This window comes from Cydia amplana, chromosome 11, assembly GCF_948474715.1.
Source record: "Cydia amplana chromosome 11, ilCydAmpl1.1, whole genome shotgun sequence".
NCBI classification, from domain to species: Eukaryota; Metazoa; Arthropoda; class Insecta; order Lepidoptera; family Tortricidae; genus Cydia; species Cydia amplana.
In genome coordinates, this window is record NC_086079.1 from 6025199 (window position 1) to 6051811 (window position 26613).

General features: G+C 40.5%; 2 protein-coding genes and 1 long non-coding RNA gene across 3 annotated transcripts in view; 2 read left to right on the forward strand and 1 right to left on the reverse strand.

Annotated features, from left to right (window-relative positions):
* Window positions 1-9749, forward strand: part of LOC134652016 (uncharacterized) — a 285481-nt gene extending 275732 nt beyond the window's left edge. Inside the window, exons 21-26 of the mRNA XM_063507169.1 lie at window positions 229-341; window positions 1092-2770; window positions 3230-3328; window positions 4449-4642; window positions 7175-7336; window positions 9508-9749. Coding sequence (XP_063363239.1) covers window positions 229-341; window positions 1092-2770; window positions 3230-3328; window positions 4449-4642; window positions 7175-7336; window positions 9508-9594 — 2334 coding nt within the window. The 3' untranslated portion in view covers window positions 9595-9749. The remainder of the gene's footprint in view (window positions 1-228; window positions 342-1091; window positions 2771-3229; window positions 3329-4448; window positions 4643-7174; window positions 7337-9507) is intronic.
* Window positions 9750-9775: 26 nt separating this feature from the next.
* Window positions 9776-11405, forward strand: LOC134652050 (uncharacterized). The gene is made up of 2 exons (XR_010097152.1): window positions 9776-10247; window positions 10432-11405. It is a non-coding gene; the product is annotated as an uncharacterized LOC134652050 (long non-coding RNA).
* Window positions 11406-12885: 1480 nt separating this feature from the next.
* Window positions 12886-19405, reverse strand: LOC134652263 (glutamic acid-rich protein-like). The gene is made up of 6 exons (XM_063507434.1): window positions 19199-19405; window positions 16235-16449; window positions 15570-15698; window positions 14453-15296; window positions 13725-14386; window positions 12886-13661 (listed from the first exon to the last, which is right to left on the reverse strand). Exons 1-6 carry the CDS (start codon window positions 19203-19205, stop codon window positions 12900-12902), a joined length of 2619 nt encoding a protein of 872 aa, XP_063363504.1. The 5' UTR covers window positions 19206-19405; the 3' UTR covers window positions 12886-12899.
* Between the last annotated feature and the right edge of the window lie 7208 nt (window positions 19406-26613).

Here is a 26613-nt window from a genome sequence, read left to right on the forward strand (position 1 = left end):
CAAAAGTATTGTAATAGGTAAATTTGTGTAGGTACGATCGTCTAAATCAGGGGTCACCAATTAGTTTCTTCAGGGGTCCGGTATCTTAAATAAATTGACTACCGTGGTCCGTTTCTACTTGAGTTTTTTAAATAAGTAACAAAATAATATAGGACCGCGGTCCGCATCCGGACCGCGGTCCGCCATTTGGTGACCTCTGGTCTAAATGCTATGTTATGACTGTTGCAGACAAGATTGGTGGAGCCAGTCCCCACGAGCATCAACCGCGGCGACTGCTTCGTCCTAATCACGCCAGACCAACTGTTCCTCTACATTGGACAGTATGCCAATGTCATTGAGAGGTGAGTGGATTTGCACTATACTGTACTGTAATAAATGATTTGAGTTAGCGCCAACGCCACTTTTATTATTTTCTGCTTCGACGTAAAAAAATGTTAAAACAAACAAACCTTCCGCCGCTGGTTTGAAAGGATTGTGTTACCGCTATTTTTAACACTTTACCGCATACAACGCCATATATGGCGGATATGATATTGAACATGAACATTGACAGCTATTAAAGTTAAAATTTAAACATGTATTATTTATTAGTATTATTACATGCAGTAAAAACTTAAAACGTCTGACTTCGCTTTCTAAATAAGAGTAATCGTCTAGCCTGGACAAACCTGTACTGACATTGGTGATCGAAACGAATAAAATTATTATGTCATTTGTTTAAATATGCTCGAGTCCATATGGCCGGGTTGTATTTCCATTAAATAGTAAAAGTTGATCTTATTAATAGAAAAATCCTCCACTTTATCAATTTATTCACGACTGTGTTAAGGTGCGACTACACCGCTGCTCAAAATACATTGACGGTGCGGAACCGCAGTGACGTGCCATAAAGTTTACGATTTTATTATGAGGGCATGCGATAAAATCGTGACATTTACGGTGCGTCACTGCGATTCCGTACCGTCACCGCCGTTTTTAAGCAGCGGTGTGGTCGCTCTTTTAAATTTATGGCGAACACAAAGTAAAGCGTAAAAATTGCCTTTAGGAGTTGAGTTTCCACTATAAAATTCTCATGTTTAATCTTTTTTTAGGAATCGCAGTACCGACGTGGCCCAACACATCCAGAACACCAAAGACCTCGGCTGCAAGTACTCCCCCGCCATCATCAAGATCGACGAGCAGACCAAGAACTACTCCAACAAGCACTGGAACCAGTTCTGGTCGCTCCTCGGCGTAACCGAGGGCGTCGAGGACTACACACCTGTCGAGACAGGCCACCCCGATGAGGATGAGATATTCGAGTCCTGCATCGTACAAACCAACATGTGCTATGAAGTTATGGACGATGAATTAATACCTATCAAAGAATACTGGGGCCAGATGCCGAAGATATCCATGCTGAATCAATCGAAAACTATTGTGTTCGATTTCGGATCAGAAATGTACATTTGGTACGGCAAAAATGTCCCGCTAGAAAGCCGAAGGCGCGCCGCACAACTTGCCCAAGAGTTGTTTGATGAGGGCTACAATTATGAAGAATGCCATATCAATCCTTTAAACGCTGCTACATATCAGGGTGCTAGAGAAGATAGGAGTAGTCCGGAGAAAACATCGAAAACTAGACCGGAATGGGCGATCATGTCCAAAGTCACTCAGCACATGGAAACTATACTCTTCAAAGAGAAATTCCTCGACTGGCCCGATTATACTAGAGTCATCCAAGTCAAGCCACAAGAGAACAAATCGAATAGCATAGAAATAACTCCGTGCGACGCCGAGGAAATGTGGTCGAATGAGTACCAGGATCCAGATCTCATTTTAGAAGGATCCCACGTTGGCCGCGGCACGCAGTACTACGACAAGGAAAACATGAGACATTACGAAATCAAAACCAAATCTGTCTCGAAATGGCTAATCCAAGATAATGATTACCAAAAAGTTGAAAGCCAGGCCGAAATCGGCGAATTCTTCTCCGGAGATAGCTATATTATCAGATGGGAGTACCAGATTACCGTTTCTGGTAGGGAGCTTAATGGGAAACCGTCGAAACATGCCGTGACTGGGAGAGATCGCTGCGCTTACTTCTGCTGGCAGGGTAAAGATGCGTCACCCAACGAAAAAGGCGCCGCCGCGCTGCTTACAGTCGAATTAGACAAAGAAAAGGGACCTCAACTGAGGGTAGCTCAGGGCAACGAGCCGCCAGCATTCCTAAATCTCTTCCAAGGCAATCTAGTAGTCCATCAAGGAAAGAAAAACACAGATAAAAACAGATTCAATCTCTTCGTAACGCGAGGAAATCTGTCCAACGAGGCTTACTTGCTTCAAGTTCCGTGCTCAGTCCGACAACTCCGCAGTCGAGGCTCTCTACTACTCGTCGACACAGAAAAAGGCCGCCTATACATCTGGCACGGATCCCGCAGCCTCAAACACACCAAGAGCATAGCTATTGAACTAGCCAACAAGCTGATCGCTAGAAAATCTAGCTACCTCTTCGGCGCTAACGTGTCTAACGTGATTATCACTGAGGTTAAAGAGAGCGAGGAGCCGAAAGAGGTGTTGGAAGCGCTAGGCGTGGCTAATAAACAGTACTATAGTTCTGTACTAAGTGGGGGGAAGGAATCTGGGGGGGATGTGACTCCTAGATTGTTCCACTTCACGGACCTGGGCGGGCAGTTCGAGGCGCACGAGGTGCTGTCGCCGCTGCGGCACGAGCGGCTGGTGACACCCTTCCCTTTTGAACAAAAGGAGTTGTATTCGGCGTCGCAGCCAGGTAATATTTTGATATCATCATCTTTCTTGCGTTGTCCCCGCATTTTTGCCACAGCTCATGGCGGCTGGGGACTGGGGATATATAGCTGGTCAAACCAAATTGTCAGTAAATCAGAAAAAAACTATACTCTTCCTTTCCTTTTGGGTGCTAGTAGGTACTGCTAGTACTAGTGTAAGACAAAGATTGTATGATTATCTCGGTCTATGTTTGAAATGAGACATTCCTTTGACAAACTATATTTGTTTTTCTTTTTGTAGCCATTGGGCCTATATACTATATACAATCACCACTTGGTGGTGCCTATAATATAACAAAAGCTTTCTCTTATAAACAGATGTAGACTATTAAGTCGAACCCCGATCCAAGCGGAGTTATAACCAAATATAACCACATTTTTTTTGGGTGTTCACTTAGTAATTCGGTGGCATCGGCACTTATTTAAAAGCTTATCCTTTTCAGCCCTATTTCTGATGGATGACGGTGCGTCTGTGTGGCTGTGGCAGGGCTGGTGGCCGCGCGGGGAGGACGGGGAATTGGAACCCGCGGAGCGAAATACTGGTGAGTATTCAAAAACCCTTTCTTTCGAAAATAATGATTACAATAGTCCCTTCAAAGCTGATATGATAATAGGCTACATGACTAATTTTCATTTATGGTATCAATCGATCGGGTTTGTTTTCAGGATCAAATGTCTATATGGGACCCATTGCATTAAAGTAACACAAAAGTCAGAAATTGTAGTCAAAGTCGCACTTCACTCGCGAAACGCCCTAAACAAAACGACAAGGGAACGTGACGTCAAGGTCTCTGGGAGCCCATCTTGTAGTATGGATAAAACAAGAAAATTGCGTTTTTGTCGGTGAAATATTGCGTTTATGTATATAGTTGCTATACAACATTTTTTTGGACGAAATGTAAGGAACCGAATGGTACCCTTACTTTTATCGTTTTTGGAAGTTTAAAAAAAAATTAAAGTTTGAAACTTTCAGGTCCTGTATTTTTGTAATTTTTCAATATTTTATTTTAATATCCACATTATTGTGATAAATTGCTCGTTTGCTATCTATTTTACTAGATTTTGTTATAAAATTCAACATGTGTCATCATCCCTATTCACCGTAAAATCTGAGATCTGAACTGTTTTCGTACTTTTTGACCAACCCGAAATTTACGCCGAACATTGGTTGGCATAGTTTTGCTAGCGGATGAAACGAAAGCTTGTAATAAACTGAATTGAAATTAGGCATTCGCTTGTTTTATGAGTTATTAGTAACTGGCCACCCTAAACTAAAAATGAATTCTATTCATCTATAATCAGAATTAATTTTAGCATAAGGTGGCTAGTTATTGAAGGCTGGCCAGTTACTAATAAAACCCTTACCTTACCTTATACTAATAAAATGAATTCTGTTTATAGGTGAATCGAATTCATTTTTACTGTAGGGTGGCCAGTTATTGGCCGGTGGCCAGTTACTGGCGAATTACCCTATATGAGGAGTGTCTTTTCAAAAGGGTTTATTTTTTTCTTAGCGGTACTTCTAGAGAGAACCTTGCTCAAGAAAACTTAAGGTCCAATTTAGAAATAGATTCCCAGAAAAAATAAACCCTTTTGAAAAGACACTCCTCATATCATTGCTCATTTAAATAAATGTCTCATGCCCATGTGTTATATTTCTAGGTGTAGGAGCATTCGCAGCGCGCTGGCAAGCGCTCCGCGCGGCGGCCTTGCGCACCGCCGAGGCCTACTGGGCGGCCTCGCGCCACTCGAGGCCGGACGTCAAGGTCGTGGCCGCCGGCCTCGAGCCGCAGCCCTTCACCGACCTGTTCGACACCTGGGCCGAGCACGATGACGCCGCCGAGGCCAATATTGCGGTAAGCCTTACTTATGTTTGTATGGTGGTGGTACTTTTAAGTTTTAAAATATTAGCATAGGTGGTTTTAAAATATACATCTGTGGTAAAAATAGGGATGGTTAGATATGTACTGACTTAATCGTAGACTTTTAGACCTTAAAATCTATCTCGTACAGTTCTTCTAGAATATAGGTATAGGTATACATATAAATGAAAAATTAAACTTATATGAAAAATAAAAAATAAAGTTAACAAAAGGTCGTCGGCCTCGAGCTTTTGCAGAATTATTCGTCACTCGGGCTGAGTATGAGTATGACGACGATTTATTGGTGGTTATTTTGTATAGGGTGATGGTACTTTAAGAGTTTAATAACTTTTATATTGAGGTGGTAGAAGGGTTGATGGTCCAAGGGATCCGTAATAAAGTTAAATCATTGTCGGCGCTGTAGCCTCAAAATTCTCTTGAATAAATATTATAGGTACCTATTATGCTTTAAACTTGACTTCAGTTTTCTAAATGTAATCTATTGTAATATATATTTGTTAATATCAATTATATGGCTCTGGTGAAAGGGGTACAAAGTCCACAACCTGTATGAAACTTACACCCTGTTTCATTAAACTCACATAATGGAAATTCAACCGTCCAGTTTACTTTAAAATAACGGCGACTACAATTGTTCTAAATAACAGTAAAATTGCATATCATATCGTGGTATTTTTGTCACATGTACCTAAATTGTGTTTACGTGTAACAATGACAAACAAAGTATTTAAGATTATAAACTTTCATCCATTTTTGTATATCTTTAAGCCCCATTTAGACAGTGCCTGAATTGCGATTTTCGTCACTGCGGTATTCGGTCGATCAACTGAATTCATCGTACTCTGTAGTTAGCAACGTTAAGCTTTGGATTCCTCCGAAAGCGGTGCCGTCATATAGCGGCCGCAAAAAGACGGCCGTCTTTACGGTGACGACTTGTGGAAAGTACCACGGCGTCATAACACACCGTCAGCCACCAAGGTCAAACGAAACGTATCCAGGAGAGAAAATTGAAACCCTCTAGCCCTCTAGGAAACCGCGCCATTTAGTTTACATAGACACCGTTCTAGTCACCGTTCACCGCTATATTACGGCCGCTATATGACGGCACCGCTTTCGGAGGAAACCAAAGCTTTAGCATATTGTACCTACTCCTTCGATCAACACGGGCTTCCGACAGGTCGGAAGGGATAGGCCCAAGCGATATCTTGACATTCAAATCATTCTGCCATTTTTCGCGGGGGGGAACGTGCACACAGTCGCACTTCTCACACACTTGCATACAAAATCCAATCTGTAATGACGACACAAATACATAGAAAATGACACCCTACACAGACAAATCTTGCACACCTCGATCTGTTTTTGTGTACGGACGAGTAACAAGTGTCACAACACGCACACTAACACATTTTCGTCAAGAGATGAGAAGTCGGATTTGTTGCTCGACCGATCCGCAATTTGTACTGGGCGAGAAAAATCGATAAATCCAGCAATTACATGAGACTAAAATATAATAATTGTGTTTAAATATAACTAAACGTATGACATGTATAAAAAAATATTACGTGTGAAATATAACACCTTTTTGTAAATTTGATGTCCCCGACCTCTTTTTACAACAAAAAACCGAGCAATTAGGCATTTTTTCTGCTGCTGTGTTCACTCGCGCGTCTGGACTCGGTCTAGTTAAAAATCCGAGCGCAACTAGTTTTATTACCCGCGCTAGATCAGTTGATCTTGTACCTAGGCAGAGGGGAAATAGTGCGAATGCCGCATCCCTTCCGTGTTGATCGAAGACCTACTCTGTCGAATATCGCAAGTTCGTAAATCTAAACGGGGCTTTATGAATTATCTACAGGCCATAATAGGTCGGGGTCGGTTCAGGCCGCGTAGCCAAGGTGACGATCGTCTGCGCTTCGCCATCGAATCGCTTTGTGTCTCTCTATCACTCTTCCATATTAGTGCGACAGTGACAATTGCATTTCGTTCGCTGCGTAGCGTTAGCGATTGGCATGTTGTCTACGGGGCCAGATCTATGCCCTGTTTATAAAAAGCTTGTAACTTGTAATACAAGTGGAAGTCCCTTTCTAACAATCCTGTCAAAAAGGGACTTCCACTTACAAGCTTTTGATAAACAGGCACACAGGGCACTAGTCCAAACTTGTAAACTATAAACACAGACAAGACATCCTCCAGACTGAGCATAGTAGCGCTACCCCCTCTGCCACAAATATACGGTAGTTTTACTCCATTTTCGAGTCAAAGTGTCTTTGTGTGACGTCCGTGTCTTTGAACGGACCAATCACGGCACGGGACTCGCTCACCTCGTCCCCCGCGCCCCAGTATTTTTGGCAGCATAGGTTCCATGAAATAATTGCTCTAAACTCCGTCTAGAGGATTCCTAGTCTATGACTATAAACCTCCAAATCACCTGATGTATAAACACACGGCTCCGGCTAACCTCCCGCTTGCTACACACTGTACGTACCCGCACTGCGCTCGCAGCACGGCTACAAGGCGGGCGAGGCGCTGCGCGGCGCGGGCGAGCTGTCGCGGCTGCTGGCGCGGCGCGCGCTGCTGCCGCTCGCCGCGCTGCAGCGCCGCCCGCTGCCCGACCACGTCGACCCGCACCATCTAGAGACGCATCTGTCGACGCCCGACTTTTTGGTATGTACGGTGCTGGGGTGTGGGTACTGCTGGGAATAACGCCCATTTCGAGGCTTAAAGACTCGAACCCTTAAGACTCTCGGGGCTTAAGCTTTGGATTCCTCCGAAAACGGTGCCGTCATATAGCGGCCGCAAAAGACGGCCGTCTTTACGGTGGCGACATGTGGAAAGTACCACGGCGTCATAACACACCGTCATCCACTAAGGTCAAAGCGGCAAATTTGAAAAATGTAGGCGCGATGGGATAACGTCCCATAGAAAATTTGAATTTCGCGCCTTTTCCTACTGACAAGATTTGCTTGATCATCTATAATTTACTTGGAGGATGAAATATCATCAGAAGAGGAAAATAATCGTAGTACGGAATCATTTATTCAAATCTCGTGTCATTTATTCAAAATGGCGTCACCGCTATCTAATAAAACGTTCACGAAACTATCGACACCGTCATGACGGCCGTCAATATTACGTTGACAATCAACGTAACGTAACGCCGTCTAGGAAACCGCGCCATCTTGTTTACATAGACAACGTTCTAGTGACGTCAGTCAACGCTATATAGCGGCCGTAATATGACGGCACCGTTTTCGGAGGAATCCAAAGCTTTAACGCCTCAAAGGCGCCAAAGACGATTTCTTACATCCGCGTAAAATACAATTCTCAAATATAGTCGAGTGTTCAAGACTTACGAGTCTTGAGGGCTCGAGTCTTTAAGCCTAAAAATAAGCGTTATTCACAACACTGTGTATATTTTGTACATTTACTATATTGTGGAGTCAAAATCAACGTGTTGTTAACTTAACAGCCGGGCGTCTCGCTCGCGGTATGGCCACTTTCTCGATTTATTTTTATGGCCGGTACGTTGACTTTGGCCCCGCCGTTGTCGAAAACAAAAAGCGAGCTATACGTGTAACTGTCTCGTTAGTGTTAGATTCAATTACTTTTACTATTGAAACCGAAAAGTTATTGAATGGAGAAGAGTCTACAAAAAAAAACTTCAACTATCGACAACCAGACTTACCGCATAATGTACGGAGCTGTATTGCGCCATTGCACCCGCTGTCAAATTCGATGCACGCTTTTAAGACTTTAGAACTCTTCTACAGTTAATAACTTTATAAATATAACATAAATCCTGCAAAAAAGAAATAACACCTAGTTATAACTATTGAAAATATTGAGATTATCCGTATATATTCGCATAGCTAAAATCATTTTACAGAAACTACGTCAACGTCGCAAGTAGCAACATAACTAACATAGTTAGTAGTCGACAAGGTAGTAATTTGGGTGTCCAATTTGACTTTTGGGCTTATAGAAATATAAATACAGAGAAACACCACAGATCGGTTCCTCTTGTAAGCTTTAAAATAAGCTTAAACCTATATGAGCTAGTTGTGCGTGACCCTATGACTATTTTCTATAACTTCTTTAATCTTTCTTTTCATTACTTATGTGAAGCTGATCTAGGTTTGAAAATCGAAAATAGCTTACGAGCTAAAAAAAGAGTCCTTATTTTTCTCGATTATCATTTTGAGATGCCATAAGGCATAGAAAAAAGGACGCTAAAACTTGTTATATGTAAATAATGTAATCGCAAGTTAGATAACTAAAGTATAGTTGGTCATTTGGTCAAACCAAATTTGTCAGTAAATAAGAACAAAAAAAAACTATACTCATCCTTTTCTTTTGGGTGCTAGTACTAGTGTAAGACAAAGATAGTATGATTCTCTCTGTCTATGTTTGAAAAGTCCTTTGACATACTATATGATGGGGCTATACGGAGTGCACGACCAAGAGCAAACGTTGGACTATCTTTTTAACACAAATCGCATGGCGTCATTGGTAGCGTCTGCAGCTGCTATTAAAACTGCGACTACAATATTTTTCATCTTTTAAGCGTCTTAGGAAACCCTTTATATGCTTTTCATTTGCTTGCTTTAGTGTAAGGCCTGAGTGGACGCTCGAGTTGGGCGTGCAGCGGGGCGGGGCGTGCGGCGTGCATGTTAAACAAATGCAAGCGTATAGGAGCGGCCTTAGTGCACGCTGCTCAAATGACTTGTGAACCCGACGCCACGCTGCACGCCCCGCCGAACGCTCCGCTTCGAGCGTCCACTCAGGCCTTACACTTACAGTTAGGTTTAACAGTAATATTAGTATTATCATTACAGGAGGCTTTCGGCATGACCAAAGAGGAGTTCGTGGTGCTCCCGGCGTGGAAACAGACCAATATGAAGAAGGACGTCGGCCTGTTTTGACCCGGCGGCGCACGAGCCGGCTGATGCCGTCCCGGACCGGATCCAGACCGGATCCCGGACCCGGACGACCAGCCGGACCTTAACTAACCGCGGCGGACACTTATCATACTTTCGAACAATTTTTATCGGAAGCTAAATTTTCAGAAGGGCCACAAATCTTGTGTAATGCGATGCGAAATTGAAAAGTTGAGAAAAATTATTCGAAATATGAATAGGTTCCCGATCGCAATAGACTAGTAATTTTGTACAACCAGTTATTTCGTACTTTTCTACTCGTACCGAATATCGTTGAAGGATTTGATACAATAATCTTAAAGGCACGCTTTAAGTCTGTAGTTACGAGTGTCGTAATTTTACACTAACGGAATGAAAACTATGTATTCTGTCTCGTGATATTTTGATGTAACCGCCGTAGACCGTAGAGTAGGTTTGAAACACGGATTTGTATGTCGGAATTGCTTAGCGGCCGATGTCGTGGCCCCTTCGTGTAAATAATTGTTTTATTCCATATTTATTTTTAAATTTTGTTTAATTTTATGAATTATTAGAAACGCAATATTCACTCTTTTAATTTTATATGAATTTGTAATTAATTAACATTATTTTTAATCGGATTCCTTAATCTTTTCGACGCCGTGTCAAACACAAAAGCTGTCAGACGCCACGTCATCGAATTGTCAAAACTGAAATTGAACTTTATGCATATGCACCTAGGTCTATGTTGCTCTGTGTTCTATGACCGATTAATACGTCTTTGGCGTTGGACCTGCGGTGCGTATATATCGGTCATTGGCGTCCAAAAGGTTAATTATTGTTACGTGTAACCGCCGACGAGAGGGCATCGAATTGTTAGCAGTGATATTTACGATAGGTTAGCGTTGTGTCAGTGCGCGTTGCCAAAGAGTATGACTTCGGACGACGGTCTGAACCACGAGGCGGTTTTCTGGTCAAGTATGGTTATCGGTTATAAATCGCTAGGTATACAACGTATTTTTACTACTATTATACGCTTTAGGGTAGGATTCTGCGTCGGCGGAGGTGCGGCTAACTCGGCATTGTGATATTAACTTGTATACCGTTGATTCGCCTGCGAATTGTTGTTAAATCGGTGCGCGCCTCCGCTCTGCAGGTTATATTTTAATACATCACATATCTAATCTAATCATTAGCTACTCTTTTATACCGTGCTGTTAGGTGGACCATTGTAAACCGTTTTAATATTACTAATCTTATAACGTTCTCTTAAGTTCCGTGCTTTTGGCTTAGCTTGTAGTGAACTGACTACTTATACTCGACCATTACATTGACGTAGCCTGTGACTTTCTGTTGCCAAAAAGCGCGAAATGAAACGAATTTGACTAAATTTTGTCTTTCGAACTATTAAGGTTTGTACTTTAATTTTAACGCTGTTGCTATGTTGTGTACAATTTTAGAAGTTTATTTTTTATATCTAGCTTTATTACGTACGTAAATGTATTTTTAAATGGTGAACCATCTGAGCGACTTGTGATATTTACTGGGTCTCGACTGAAAAATATGCCAGTATTTGTAATGAAGTCGGTTTCTGCCTATGAGTAGAGTAACTCTTGTGATCGAGTCATACTTTAATGAACTATTTGGATCTACGGAATAATCTGTCGCCATGTAATGTCAGATGCATTTACGCCGGTACTCTGCGGGCCTACCGTGACATAGACGTATCTCTCAAATCCAATGTTTAATGTTTTGCTTTGGTTGTGTTACTTATAATATTATTATTGTATTTGAGATTTATTTTGTATAATAATGGTGTAATAAATTGATAAAATTGATTTGTGTGTTTTTATATTTCTCCCATTGGATACTACAAAAATGCAAAAAGTTTGTCACAAGTTTGCCTTCAAACTTCAAAGTAATAGAGCAAAGTAAAAAATGATGAATATAGTGTGTCAAAGGTCTGTTTGATTTCAAACATAGACAGAGAGAATCATACTATCTTTGTCTTACACTAGTACTAGCACCCAAAAGAAAAGGATGAGTATAGTTTTTTTTGTTCCTATTTACTGACAAGATTTGGTTGACCCAGTATAACATTGTGTGTAACTCTGGGGGTAAGAATATTTAACGACCTTGTTTCTCATATTTCACATACCCACCTCGTTGAACAATGTACTACCACAGAATAAATAATAGTACTAGGTACAGAAGACTCACTCTCTAACAAAACACGTCTGTTACGATCAGCACAGATATGGCCGCTAGCGACTATGGCGACAGCGCCACGCGCGGCTTATGGCTTTCCCCAAAATTGGGGTGGAAAGGATGTACTTTTAGCTACCTGTAGCAAAGCGACGAAATGGCGGAGTGAGCCACGCCTGGAATACCTAGGAATATCTCGATATGGCCGATTTTACGATCTGCCTCCGACATATATAAATAAATAAACAAACAACAATTGCTCGTTTAACCTTTTGGACGCCAATGACCGATATATACGCACCGCAGGTCCAACGCCAAAGACGTATTAATCGGTCATAGACCACAGAGCAACATAGACGCTGTCATGCTGTCGCCACGTCACCGAAGTGTCAAAACTGAAATTAAACTTTATGCACATGCACCTAGGTTTCTGTTGCTCTGTGATATGTGACCGATTAATCGGTCTTTGAACCTACGGTGCGGATATATCGGTCATTGGCGTCCAAAAGGTTGAAGGTATTAGATTAGATAGATATATAACACATTCAGTGCCGAAAACCCGACCATAGGGTATTTTATGATTTCGTTCCCAGGCTGGAGGACCCGATAGTCGGGATCGCGGTACTACAGCTTTATATGACGAAATTGTTGTGGCCCGGTGTTTTCAGATAGCCGGTTTAAACTCTCGCGCGAGCCACGAGACGAGCCGCGAGCCGCGCCACGAAACGAGAGTGTAAGCGGTGGGCTCGCGGCTCGTCTCGTGGCTCGCAAGCTCGTCGAGCTAATATAATTTAAACACTAACGGCACGGCATAAGGTTTATAACCGAATGACAAGCCGAACGCGAGTGTAAACGGTGGACTCGCGTCTCGTGGCGCGGCTCGCGGCTCGTCTCGTGGCTCGCGCGAGAGTTTAAACCGGCTAAGAGAGGAACAGATATAAATGAAAACATGATCTGCTCATTCACATTTACTATCTCACAGTAATATTTATAAAATTGCACAAAGTGATGTTTACTTAGTACTTACACACACAATTAACTTATTTACATCAATAAATAAAATTAAATATAACTTTCTACGGCATTAAAACGATATTCCATTAGGACTGCCTTATAAAGCCAGGAAACTAAAAGAAGAACCGCTGGAAGAAACCTTCCTCAGATTCTTCTGAATCCCCATTCTCTTCTATTACTTCTTCTTGCCTTTTGATTTCCTCATCTTCGTCGCTTTCGAGGATATTAGCTTCTTCTTGTGCCCTCTGCCATTCTTCGTCTTGTTCGTCGTAGTCGTATTGTAGGATAGACCGCTTCTTGCGGCTTTCTTCCTGGTCTTCAGTCTCTTCTACATCTTCGTCTTCTTGTCTCTTCAAGTCTTCCTCATCCTCCACTTGTTCATCTTCTGCTTCCTCTTGCGCTGACCGCTTCTTGCGATTTTCTTCCAGATCTTCGATATCGTGTTCGACCTCTTCTTGCCTCTTTAGAGCTTCTTCATCCTCTTCAGCTTCATCATCTACATCTTCTTGCCTTTTCAAGTCATCCTCTTCTTCAACTTCTTCATTTTCTGTTTCCTCTTGTGCTGACCGCGCTTTCCGACTTTCTACCTCATCGTCAGCCTCATCTTCACCTTCTACTTCTTCTTGCCTTTTCAAGTCTTCCTCTTCTTCAACTTCTTCATTTTCTGTTTCCTCTTGTGCTGACCGCGCTCTGCGACTTTCTACTTCGTCGTCAGCCTCGTGTTCACCTTCTACTTCTTCTTGCCTTTTCAAGTCTTCCTCTTCTTCAACTTCTTCATTTTCTGTTTCCTCTTGTGCTGACCGCGCTGAGCCACTTTCTACCTCATCGTCAGCCTCGGCTTCACCTTCTACTTCTTCTTGCCTTTTCAAGTCTTCCTCTTCTTCAACTTCTTCATTTTCTGTTTCCTCTTGTGCTGACCGCGCTGAGCCACTTTCTACCTCATCGTCAGCCTCGGCTTCACCTTCTACTTCTTCTTGCCTTTTCAAGTCTTCCTCTTCTTCAACTTCTTCATTTTCTGTTTCCTCTTGTGCTGACCGCGCTGAGCGACTTTCTACCTCATCGTCAGCCTCATCTTCACCTTCTACTTCTTCTTGCCTTTTCAAGTCTTCTTCCTCTTCAACTTCTTCATTTTCTGTTTCCTCTTGTGCTGACCGCGCTCTGCGACTTTCTACCTCGTCGTCAGCCTCGTCTTCACCTTCTACTTCTTCTTGCCTTTTCAAGTCTTCCTCTTCTTCAACTTCTTCATTTCCTGTTTCCTCTTGTGCTGACCGCGCTGAGCGACTTTCTACCTCATCGTCAGCCTCGTGTTCACCTTCTACTTCTTCTTGCCTTTTCAAGTCTTCCCCTTCTTCAACTTCTTCATTTTCTGTTTCCTCTTGTGCTGACCGCGCTGAGCGACTTTCTACCTCATCGTCAGCCTCGTCTTCACCTTCTACTTCTTCTTGCCTTTTCAAGTCTTCCTCTTCTTCAACTTCTTCATTTTCTGTTTCCTCTTGTGCTGACCGCGCTGAGCGACTTTCTACCTCATCGTCAGCCTCGTGTTCACCTTCTACTTCTTCTTGCCTTTTCAAGTCTTCCCCTTCTTCAACTTCTTCATTTTCTGTTTCCTCTTGTGCTGACCGCACTATGCGACTTTTTACCTCATCGTCAGCCTCATCTTCTTCACCTTCTACTTCTTCTTGCCTTTTTAAAGCTTCCTCATCTTCAACGTCTTCGGTTTCCTCTTGCGCTGACCGTTTTTTGCGGGATTCTTCCTGATCTTCCTCGTTTTCTTCATTCTCCACTTCTTCTTGCCTCTTTAGAGCTTCCTCGTCTTCTTCTTCATCTTCCACATCTTCCTGCCTCTTTAGGGCTTCTTCTTCATCAACGTCCTCATCGATTTCTTCCTGTCGTTTTTTGCGACTTTCTTCTTGTAGTTCCTCACCGTTGACATCCTCAGTTTCCTCTTGAGCACGCATTAAGGTCTCTAGTTCTTCTTGTTCAGATTCTTCGTCAAGCTCTTCCTGGAATCTAAGTGCGTGGTTGCGTTCATAGTCTTTTTCACCATCGTGCTTATGGTCATGATCATGGTCGTGGTCGTGATCGTGGTTGTCATCGTGGTCATGATCGTGGTCATGATCGTGGTCATGATCGTGAAGGTCATCATTTTGATCTCGGGAGTGGTCATGGTCGTGATCGTGGTCGTCATCGTGCTCGTGGTCGTGGTCGACGTGGTCGTGATCGTGCTCATGGTCGTGGCCGTCCTCGTCGTGTCGCTCCTCTATTTCTTGATCGTGGCCGTGATGATGGTGGTGATCGTTGTCATGGCCGTGATGTTGGTGACGATGTTCATCTTCGGCGAGTTCCTCCTCTATTTCTTCGATCAGTTCTTCTTCAGTGTCGTCTTGTAATCTTGCCTTCAAGAATTTGATGATAGCATCCACTTCCCAATCTTCACCAGAGCCTGGTTCTTCCACATTGTCTTCAGATTCTGGCTCATTTTCTTGTTCGGGTTCTAGTTCAGGCTCAGTCTGGGGTTCCGCTTCTGTTTCAGGCTCTGGTTCTGGTTCTAGTTGAGGTTCTGGCTGAGGTTCTGGTTCTGATTCTGGTTCTGGTTGAGGTTCTGGCTCTGGTTCTGGTTGAGGTTCTGGCTCTGGTTCTGGTTGAGGTTCTGGCACAGGTTCTGGTTGAGGTTCTGGCTCTGGTTCTGGTTGAGGTTCTGGTTCAGGTTCTGGTTGAGGTTCTGGTTCTGGCTCTGGTTCTGGTTGAGGTTCTGGCTCTGGTTCTGGTTGAGGTTCTGGCACAGGTTCTGGTTGAGGTTCTGGCTCTGGTTCTGGTTGAGGTTCTGGTTCAGGTTCTGGTTGAGGTTCTGGTTCTGGCTCCGGTTCCGGGTCGCCCCGGCAACTTGCTGGTGCGTCTCTCCAATCACACACCTGAAAAGAGTATAAAAATTAGGTAGTTAGGTTAACTTAGGTACTTATCTTTATGCATTTAATATGTACGTCGAGGTTATGCTCGGCGTCTTAATTTATTTTACAGACAAGAACTAGGTATCTTGAACGCCAGAATAAAAAGTCAAAATATGTAATCAATAAATAGGTATCTAAATATCTACATTAATTACATAAAGTTAAAAATATAACTCACTCTAAACGTGATCTCCGAACTGAACCCGAGATTAGCATAATTTTCTATGAAAATATAGGTACAGCTGCACCAACTAAACCATTAACTTTACAGATGCTTTGCAATCTTGTAACTTCAGAGATCCGCTATTGTGTCTGAGCGAGTTCCTCTAGTAAATGCTGTGTTTTTCTCTCGGGCAAACCATCAAGTAAGTTAACTCACTGTTGTAGGTACATATTGGGCACTTCAGCCGTCGTATTATTAGCAGAAAAAATCACCAGTTTTACACACCGTTTCTCCTATCGTTTGAAGGAACTTGATAATAGATTTAACACGTAGCTACCTGTTCCATTTCGTTGAACCAGGATTCGCTGGGGCATTCCATCAGGTAAGCTCGGCCGGCGTAGCATTGGTAGTACGCGCTGCAGCCTTCGGTGCTGGCTATGCGTAGGAAGTTCTCCTGTCCCGCGCATAGTGTCTCCGGATCTTGTCTCAAGGAGATTGAGAGAGCGGAGGCGCTGGCTGCCGCCAGAGCGCACAGGACTAGTCTTAAGGCTACTGGAAGGTAAAATAATATATATGAATAGTCTGTGGAGACCACTATCAATATTATTATGGTAGGCGTACATTTTCACATTGTAAAGAAAGAATCGACATTTCAGCCAAGTCCGTCAAGAGGAAAACACCATAAATAAAATCTAAAAATAAGCATTGTCATAATAAGATGGCAATGAAATTGGACATGGAATGGATATGTAGTGCTTGGTAAACGTAACAGGAGCTGTGAAGCCAATAACATTGAGATAGATGACGACGCCTCTTAAGATTGTTTCTTGAAAGTGCCTAAGGGCCCTAAAGCTAATAAATTGAATGAATGAGAATTCTTCCTCATTATTATTTTATGAAATGAGACTTAGACATTTCTGGTATGCAATATATTGATGTTTCCCTGTGACTGTGAGTTTGCCCGTTTCTTGTTGTGTTCCTTTTACGAAAACTTCTCTCCCTGTTTACATTCCTTTAGGAGTCAATTTTCTACACATTTTGCTTTTCTAAGCTTTTATAGGTAATGTTAAACCGTAATAGGTAAACTTAAGTAATAGGTAATCCCTAATTTTACACCGACCCAGTCATAGGCACCCAGTTTAGGTATTCAACATCGTGATTGTCACCGATATTGCTTTATTATTAATATTTTGCTCGAGTGGCAACAGTTGAGTCGGCTCAGCCCACCCTAAATAAATAGCATTAAGTACGTGACTTCGGTTTATTTGTATGGGCACTGAAACGCGTCTAAGGCGAGATGTCCGGCTTCAATCCCGCAAACTATTATTAAATTATTTGTCGGTGTAGGTAGAGGTACTTAACAATTTCACAAACTCTCCGAAGATATGGCTATAATATTGCCAATAAAATTACATACCTCAAGTCCTACCTAAGATAAAGTCAACCGTTTTTTATAGGTCATTAACATATAAATATATGGGTGACGCCTGAAATGACTGGATTGCAGCTGTAGAACTAACAAAAATGTACTTATACTTTGTACAGTGGACACTTATTAAAACTGGATACGTTTTAATAAGTGGGACGCAACCAATTAGTGTTCTTAAAACTTTAAATAAATTGAAGAATTTACTTTAAAATTAAGGTTCCCTGAAATTATAAAACGAAAATTAAAACTACGTAAACCGTAGGTACTTCCTCCAAATTAGCACAACGTTCTTTGTGAAAGCATAAACTTTTAGCTCTGCAAATGCCAGGAAGTTTGTTACAAAGTACGAAGTAGCCGAATATGATATTATGGTATCTTTCACATGATAGATCAAAGAAGTGGTTCTGAGCGGAAACATAATTCAGGTAATTAATAAAAAACATTACTTTTTTTTTGAGACCCGCAAATACATAAAAAATTGTAACGTATTATCTGCTATCAGTGTCACTTTTCCTTGTTTCATCATCCGATTATTTCAATAGGCAACGCTCTCAGATAAAAATATGCCAAGATACAATGCGAAACTGTTGCTGCAAAGATAAAGTCCACAGTAGCTAGATTGTGTGAAGTACCGGTCTACATCCTTTAGATATACTACAATTTGTTACTTAGGTACTTAGTGACTTCTAAAGCGTATTTAGATGTCGGTATACTACCATTAACAAAGGAGACATTTTGGGGCGGCTTTGGCTGTTTTTAGGGTTCCGTACCTCAAAAGGAAAAAACGGAACCCTTGTAGGATCACTCGTGCGTCTGTCTGTCCGTCCGTCTGTCCGTCTGTCACAGCCTATTTTCTCCAAAACCACACATGTAAGTTTGTGACCCAAAGACGGAAATGTAACGTAAACAAATGAATTTTGAATGTGGAGGCCACTTTTAGGGGGTAAAAGAGCAAATTAAAAAATAAAGTTTTTCAAACTATATCGTGTTACATATCAAATGAAAGAGCTCATTTTGAGAATCTCAAATATTTTTTTTTATAATTTTAAGATAAATTGTTTAGCAGTTATTCAAGAAAATAGGCAAAAAATGACCATCCCCCGCCCATTTATCTCTGAAACTACTGGGTCTAAAATTTTGAAAAAAATACACTAAATAGTTCTTTACCTATAGATGACAGAAAAACCTATTAGAAATGTGCAGTCAAGCGTGAGGCGGACTTAAGTACTTTAGTTTTTGATCCGACCCCTACGGGTTTTTTAAAAACATTTTACTCACTCTTCATAAAAAAAAACATATTGTTAATAATTGTGTAATGTACGGAACCCTTGGAACGCGAGTCCGACTCGCACTTGGCCGGTTTTTTGAATTACATAATGATATTTATCTAAATATCTTAAACAACAAAAAATTCTTAGCGCTATGAGGAAATAAAAAAAAATGCTAATTCACTGGTATTTAGTTCAAGTGTCAAGCGTTGCAACTAGGTATGCCACCATTGGTAGCTAATGCGGCGTTTGGGGTTGAAACCCTGGGGCCGTGGAGGCCTAGCACGAGTCGCCTCTATAAAGAGTTGTCAAAGTGCCTTTATAATTATAAAGGATTCGTGTGTGGTGGGCTCAGAGGGCTGGCCAATATTTCGCTCAGCCGATCTACTATCTAGATATAGGGGATAGGGGCCAGCCTTAGCGATCACGACTTAGGGCTTTTTTTATTTACCTACTTATAAGTTTTAATTTAAGTGTTTTATTGTGTTTTACCCACTTTTTTCGTTGCACCAAATAAACATTTACTCCGTTCGCACTTAATAAAAGCTATTTCGGCTTTAACGCGATTTAAAAACTTAATAAAATATAAATAACAAATACTTACACTTCATTTCGACCGCAATGCACCCCTGAGCGATCCGCGGCAGAAATAAGCTAAACGGATGGAGGAGGTGAATTTTATCGAGATCATTATATCACAAGAGGCTGATAACGTCAGAGCAGATACTCCGATACTGTCGATCATCGCTATCTGTTTAGCCCGGGGTCTGGATGGAACTGAATAGTTGCGACTGTTTTGTAGTTTTGCGACTGGACGAAGTCGGGGTTTATTCAGGATGGAAAAACTGGGGTTGAATAGAGTGAGAAATGCGACGAATAGTGTTATTTAATGTAATGTTAGCAGCAGAACTCACGGGAGTGCGTTAGATAGGAACTTGTCACTTATTCAGTGTCGTAGGAATTCCTATTAGCTGATGTGGTAGTGGTAGTTGGTCGGATTGCGTTTTTGTAGCAATTTCTTTCAAGGCACTAAGTAAGGAGTTCAGTTTCATGTGGTGTATTTTTTATTTTAAGTAGGTACCTACTTAATAAAATGCATTTTCCATGAATTTGTCTACCGTTGCCCCGTACAAACACGATTTTTCGAAGATTTGCAGTTCCTTTTTCAGTGACAAAGGATGAAAAAATGCTTATAAAAATAATCATCGCTTTAAAACACTGATAAATAAATTCTGATACATGAAATAAGATGTGTGTGTACGGGACAGCCATTCTCCATTCATATTTTTACCTTAACCTTAACCCTTCGTATGTATTAGCACTGATCAGTGCAAACGAATTTAAACCTTTTGTATTAAACAATGGATTTAAATTCGTGTGCACTGATTAGTGCTTAAGACATACGAAGGGTTAAATTAAAGGCTAATGTTTATTCTGTACTGCGACACCGTGTAGGTATAAGTCGCAATAAAGAAACGCCCGCCTAAACCAATTTCAGTGATCAGCCATCGTGCAAGGATCAGGCGCAATTTGGTGACCTTGGAGCAATGACATACGCAAAGGCATCATGTGTCATAGACATGATTTGCCCACGTTACCGGCGTTAAGCCGGCCTAATGTAACACTTTAACTTATTGTGTTTGATGACGTATCGTATGAGGGAAAAGGGCTCAGTAGATCTAGGAGATTTGTTTTAATTTTACTATTTGTAATAGTTTGGAACTTGTTTTGATACGACTTTGCCGTTCGTCTTGGTGATAGGGTCTTTCAGAAAAAACCGGCCAAGTGCGAGTCGGACTCGCGTTCCAAGGGTTCCGTACATTAAATCCGATTCAAGCTTGACTGCACATTTCTAATAGGTTTTCCTGTCTAAACTATTAAACTAACTATTTAAAGAACTATTTTGGCTATTTTCTTAAATAACTTCTAACCTGTTTATTTTAAAATTATAAAAAAAGAAAAAACTTTCTAATTTACCCCCTAAAACTGGCCCCCATGTTTAAAATTAATTTGTGTACGTTACATGTACGTCCGTCATTGCGTCACTAATTTACATATGTGTACCCAATTTCTACTACTAAATTACTTAATTTCCGAGAAAATAGGCTGTGGCAGACGGACAGACATACGCCAGAGTGATCCTCTATGGAGTCTATAGTTTCCGTTTTTTCCTATTGAGGTACGGAACCCTAGAAAGCGTACCATTTAGTTACTTTTTTCGAACTTTTGGGGTTATTTCGACTCACGAGGTCACGAGGAACTATTGATTAAAACAAAGAAAAAAGCGGCCAAGTGCGAGTCGGACTCGCCCATTGAGGGTTCCGTATTTAGGGGATTTATGACGTATAAAAAAAACTACTTACTAGATCTCGTTCAAACTAATTTTCGGTGGAAGTTTGCATGGTAATGTACATCATAATTTATTTTTTATTTTTATCATTCTCTTATTTTAGAAATCTTATTTCAGTAAAACGAAATGTATGATCCTACACTCTCCATATAATAAAGTAGCGAAAACGATATTGCCTAACGATATTAACGTAATAGGACACTCATATCAATGTTTATATATAAATAAATGTAATTGCACGTGTGATAAAATAGAAATAGTGAATGAATTTAGATATTTAGGACTTATCATTGATAAGCACTTTAACTGGAAACTACACATTAATCAAGTATGTAACAAACTAACTTCTATACTGGGACAGTTCTACCATTTAAATCGAATAGTTAACAGACGCACACTGTACATTGTCTACCATGCACTCGCTGACGCATTGATAAGCTATGGTCTCAGTTGCTATGGGCTTACCTTTAAATCGTATCTGGACAGGATAAAGCAACTGCAGTTAAGAATAATCAAGTATTTGGTTGATAAAAATACGAAACAAGAGCTCAGATATAATTACGATCTACTTTTTTCAACGTGTGGTATTCTTCCCGTACAATGTAAGGTCGTGTATTTGAATGTTTTGTGTAGTTATTATAGTGAACAATTTAAAGTAAGAAAAATAAGTAAACGTACTACCAGATCAACTAAAACAATTAAATTATTGCAACCCTCAGTTAAAAATTATTACGGAAAAAGAACAAGAGAATATATGATTCCAAAGATTTATAATGAGTACCCACTATTGCTTGACGAAAATAAGTTGAGAATAGGCAGTCTGAAATTACAACTCAGAAAACTGTTACTAGATAAGTACAAGATCTCACATACATAAAACTTAGTCCTAAAAGAAATGAATATATTTAATACTACATATTAAATAGCATATCAATTAGTTATATGTAAATAAAGACTACACAAGCAGGTAACTGCATCCAATAGTAAACCCTGGTTTGACCTAAAATAGATAGTAATCGTAACAAATGATATCAATACAACTAGCGCGAGCCGTGCGGGGCACAGCAGGTACTTGCCGAACGACAGTAGGTATATATGTTTGCGTCGAAACAGGGTTTATTACAGGCAGCTGTGTTGTTGATGTATGGTAACTACCTACCTAAGTACTGTAGTTATTTTAGTTTAAGTTTATTTGAGCGCATCGCCAACAAACTGTTTTACAGTTTGGCGAAACTTTAGTTATAAGTACACTGTACTTTGTATTTTGTTAAATAAAAAAAAAAAAAAAAAAAAAAAAAGAAGTTACAGGGGTGGGGGGGACACATTTTACCACTTTGGAAGTGTCTCTCGCGCAAACTATTCAGTTTAGAAAAAAAGCGGCCAAGTGCGAGTCGGACTCGCCCATGAAGGGTTCCGTATTTAGGCGATTTATGACGTATTAAAAAAAAACTACTTACTAGATCTCGTTCAAACCAATTTTCGGTGGAAGTTTACATGGTAATGTACATCATATATTTTTTTTAGTTTTATCATTCTGTTATTTTAGAAGTTACAGGGGGGGGGGGGGACACACATTTTACCACTTTGGAAGTTTAGAAAAAAATTATATTAGAAACCTCAATATCATTTTTGAAGACCTATCCATAGATACCCCACACGTATGGGTTTGATGAAAAAAAAAATTTGAGTTTCAGTTCTAAGTATGGGGAACCCCAAAAATTTTTTTTTTCTATATTTGTGTGAAAATCTTAATGCGGTTCACAGAATACATCTACTTACCAAGTTTCAACAGTATAGTTCTTATAGTTTCGGAGAAAAGTGACTGTGACATACGGACGGACAGACAGACAGACATGACGAATCTATAAGGGTTCCGTTTTTTGCCATTTGGCTACGGAACCCTAAAAATGATACTAGAAACCTCAATATAATTTTTGAAGACTTATCCATAGATACCCCACACGTATGGGTTTGATGAAAAAAAAATTTTTTGAGTTTCAGTTCTAAGTATGGTGAACCCCCAAAATTTATTGTTTTTTTTTCTATTTTTGTGTGAAAATCTTAATGCGGTTCACAGAATACATCTACGTATGCAATGTTTCGAAACCTGGGCGCTTTTGGCCACACAATGTAAATCAATTACGGGATTACGGAGAAATGTTATAGCCATTTGTATCCCAATTTTCGCCGTTTTTGAGACATCTGAACATCCGAATTTCAAGATATACAAACTTACACATTCAGAATATGTAGGATGTGATATGTACGGCAAGTTTCCTATTGCAGACGAGAAAGCATATTATGCAGGGTACACGGAAAGAACATGTCTAAGTAGTCATTTTTTTTGAAGAATGAGATTTTAATCTCAAAATGTAGAGCTCTCAATGAACTATTACTTACAGCTTCTGCTAACTCTGTAATCATAAACATAACTCCTTCATTTCTCATTTTAAAACACCTATACACGAAAATAATACAGTTAATTATGTATAATTGTTCCTTTCAAACCGCGATTACTCAAAATGCTGTCCGAGTCACTCCTAGACATGTTTTTTCCGTGTACTGAAAGGTACAGGGTATGCGATCGATATTTTTTCAGAGAGGGATTTTTAAGAACATTCTCTTGTTCCTAGTTTTCTCGGAATCCTAAGTCTCGATAGGATCATCATCAACTCACATGATGTACCTACCTACTTATCACGTAGGGATACTGATAAACCTACCTATCTGCGCTTGTCTATGAAAATTTTCGCATTTATATCGTACCTACTTAATAACGACGGTAACGAAATTGGTAAAGCGATGTACGTTACATTATCTCTTTACTGAGTTTTGCACTTGAGTAAGTATTAGTGTAAGGCCTGAGTGGACGCTCGAGTTGGGCGTGCAGCGGGGCGGGGCGTGCGGCGTGCATGTTAAACAAATGCAAGCGTATAGGAGCGGCCTTAGTGCACGCTGCTCAAATTACTTGTGAGCCCGACGCCACGCTGCACGCCCACCAAACGCTCCGCTTCGAGCGTCCACTCAGGCCTTACACTTAGGCATCTGTGTTACGTCACGTCTCACGCGTTAGACTGGGCCGACCGGGCCGTGTCCGGGCCGGAGCTTCCGACGCTTCGTTTTCTATGGAAAGCATCACGTGATCGAAAACGTGAGTCATCCTTTACTCGTGGACTTTTTAGTGGTAAGGTAAACGTAGATAGATAGCCCAATAGATGACACCCTGCTGTCACGTCTATTGACAATGACTTAAGTTTCAAGATGACATATAGGTACTGGGGCCACGTCGAGCGTTTACCTTACATATTTATGTACCTACAGTAGGTACATAGTACTGTAGACTACTCGACAAAATTTCCATCTTCAGCACTTAAATGGTTGGATGGCTAAACTGTGGAATGAACAGGCTACTTAGCGTCAGGCGGGTCGTGTGCTCGTTTGCCTCCTATATTATAAAAAAAACTAGTTTACGTCTTCCGCCTTAGAGTTAGGCCACAAAATATTGTGTAGGTATAGATAATTTAGATATGATACTTTTTCCCAGTATGTACAAAGTAATTTATCATTTACGTCCCCAAACTTTAAATTGTGAATCCTTTCGACCCTCTCAGCAAATATTATTATTCTTAATACCAGCATTAGCTTTTCTTAATACCAAAATCGCATCTGGCAGATGGATTTACCCGAGTTTGTAAATACAACTAAAATCAACAAAAATGACAAATAGGGAATTCCTACATAGGTATGTCGATAATCTCACTTATCAATATGCAGTTCTCCTAAACCACTTGAAATAATCATTGAAGTACCGTTGCATAATAGTGGTTTAACCTCCTGAGACTCTTCGTAAATATGTATGTACATTTTCTATAATCTATAAGTAAGTATTCTTAAATTTTATTGGGTAAAAAAGGGTACCAAATTAAAAAATATAACAACAGCGTCTAGGAATTAATAAGTTTGGATTATTTAGGGCCACTTGCGCCATCCAGGGTTATCCACTAACTCGGAGTTAACCGTTAACACAGGATTAAATTGTACTGGTAACTCTGGGTTTAACCGGTTAAACCCGAGTTAGTGGCTAAACTTGGATGGTGCAAGGGACCCTAAATGGAATAACATACTTAGATATAGCCTGACCAGTAATATATGATAATTGTCAAGAGGGCGCTGTTATTCTCATGTATAGGGTGACAATTCGGTGTAGTATGAAAAAATTAGTTCCAGTGAAATTCCGCAACATGGCGCACCCTCAATAGATCCTGGTTCACCTATACTATACTCATGATAATGTCATTAGTGAGAAAGTTTTACTTGTTACATTCAAAAAACACAACAAAACTCTCTTGTCACGTAATTTGACTACGATAAGTTGTCACTATGATAAACACACTTAAAGATATGAAATATTTCCGCCATTACTGAGGGCCTACCGCGAACCACGTTCGACGTGTTGCCTCTCTGTCGCACTTGTAAATTCGTACGTAAGTGTGACAGGGAGGTAACACGTCGAACGTGGTTCGCGGTAGGCCCTCTGGTCCAGTCCATTGCGTCGATTCTAGAAAATTGATATCATGTTTAACAAGTTAGTTATCGTTGTCTTCTCACTGAGAGGGCGCTCGAGCAGGTTGTAGGCATACTTACAGCTCGTGTCAAAACTGTCAAAATGACAAAAGTGTCATGAGTATATTACCTGTCGGGCGAGGTAATAAGAGACCCAGTACCTATGTTAATAAAAGAGGGACGGGTAGTCTATCTTGTCACGAGATACGGTCGCGCCAATCATGTGCTAGGGGTGCTGCAATTATGCCGAAACTTCAATGCGCTCTTGTGCACTATGTAGTGTGGCTACGTAAGTTTTTGAAAGTTTGAGTCATTATCGAACATTACGTGATTCGCGAACATATTCCACGTTTGCCATTTCACGAGCCATCAAAAATTCATATAACACTCATACCCTTACCTGATAGTAAGTAACCTTTGGTAACTCAAAAAGTTCGTAGCTTGTTAAAAAGTATAATTCTGTCCTGACGACGTTTCTAGAGCAGAAAAATGGAAACACGTGTAACTGAATGGCCAATTATGATTGAATATTTGATGTAAATTAGGTAATTAACTCAAAATAATCAAGTCTTATCTACAATTCCTTGTATTACGAAAATTACCTCCTAGGTTTAGAAACACTAAAATAACACGGAAACAATACCTCGAAAGCTCCTATATAACTATAATCTTAATTATCTTTAATTATCTTGATTGTTACTTATAATTTGTGTTAGTAGGTTTTAATTTAAGCAACTTGAGTAGGTAAATCTAACCAAAAAATACCTAATAATATTTTAGTAGGTATTTCTTCTAGACTATAGCCATAGATTTACGGTATTGTTTTCTTGTAAGAAAGTAAGACATTTCCTATTATTCCTTCAGGAAAGACAATAGGCAGGCCGCAGATAGATTTTCTGCAATTTGTTGTTTCTTGATTGTAATAATTTGACTGTATGATTAATAGCGACATCTATTCAGAATTAATTGCACAAATCCGGACTATCACGTAATTTGAATACATAAGTACCTACGTGCTATTTGTAATAGCAAAAGTAGTTATGATAATTATTAATATTATTGTCTGTGCGTCTAGCTTGCACTAAAATATTGATGTCATGGTGGTA

Coding starts and splice junctions, on each gene's coding strand:
- LOC134652263 (XM_063507434.1), bottom strand. Junction 15,699..16,234: donor GGTTCAACGAAATGGAACAG/GTAGCTACGTGT, acceptor TACTCTTTTCAG/GTGTGTGATTGGAGAGACGC. Junction 15,297..15,569: donor CAGAACCTCAACCAGAACCT/GTGCCAGAACCT, acceptor GCGGAACCCCAG/ACTGAGCCTGAACTAGAACC.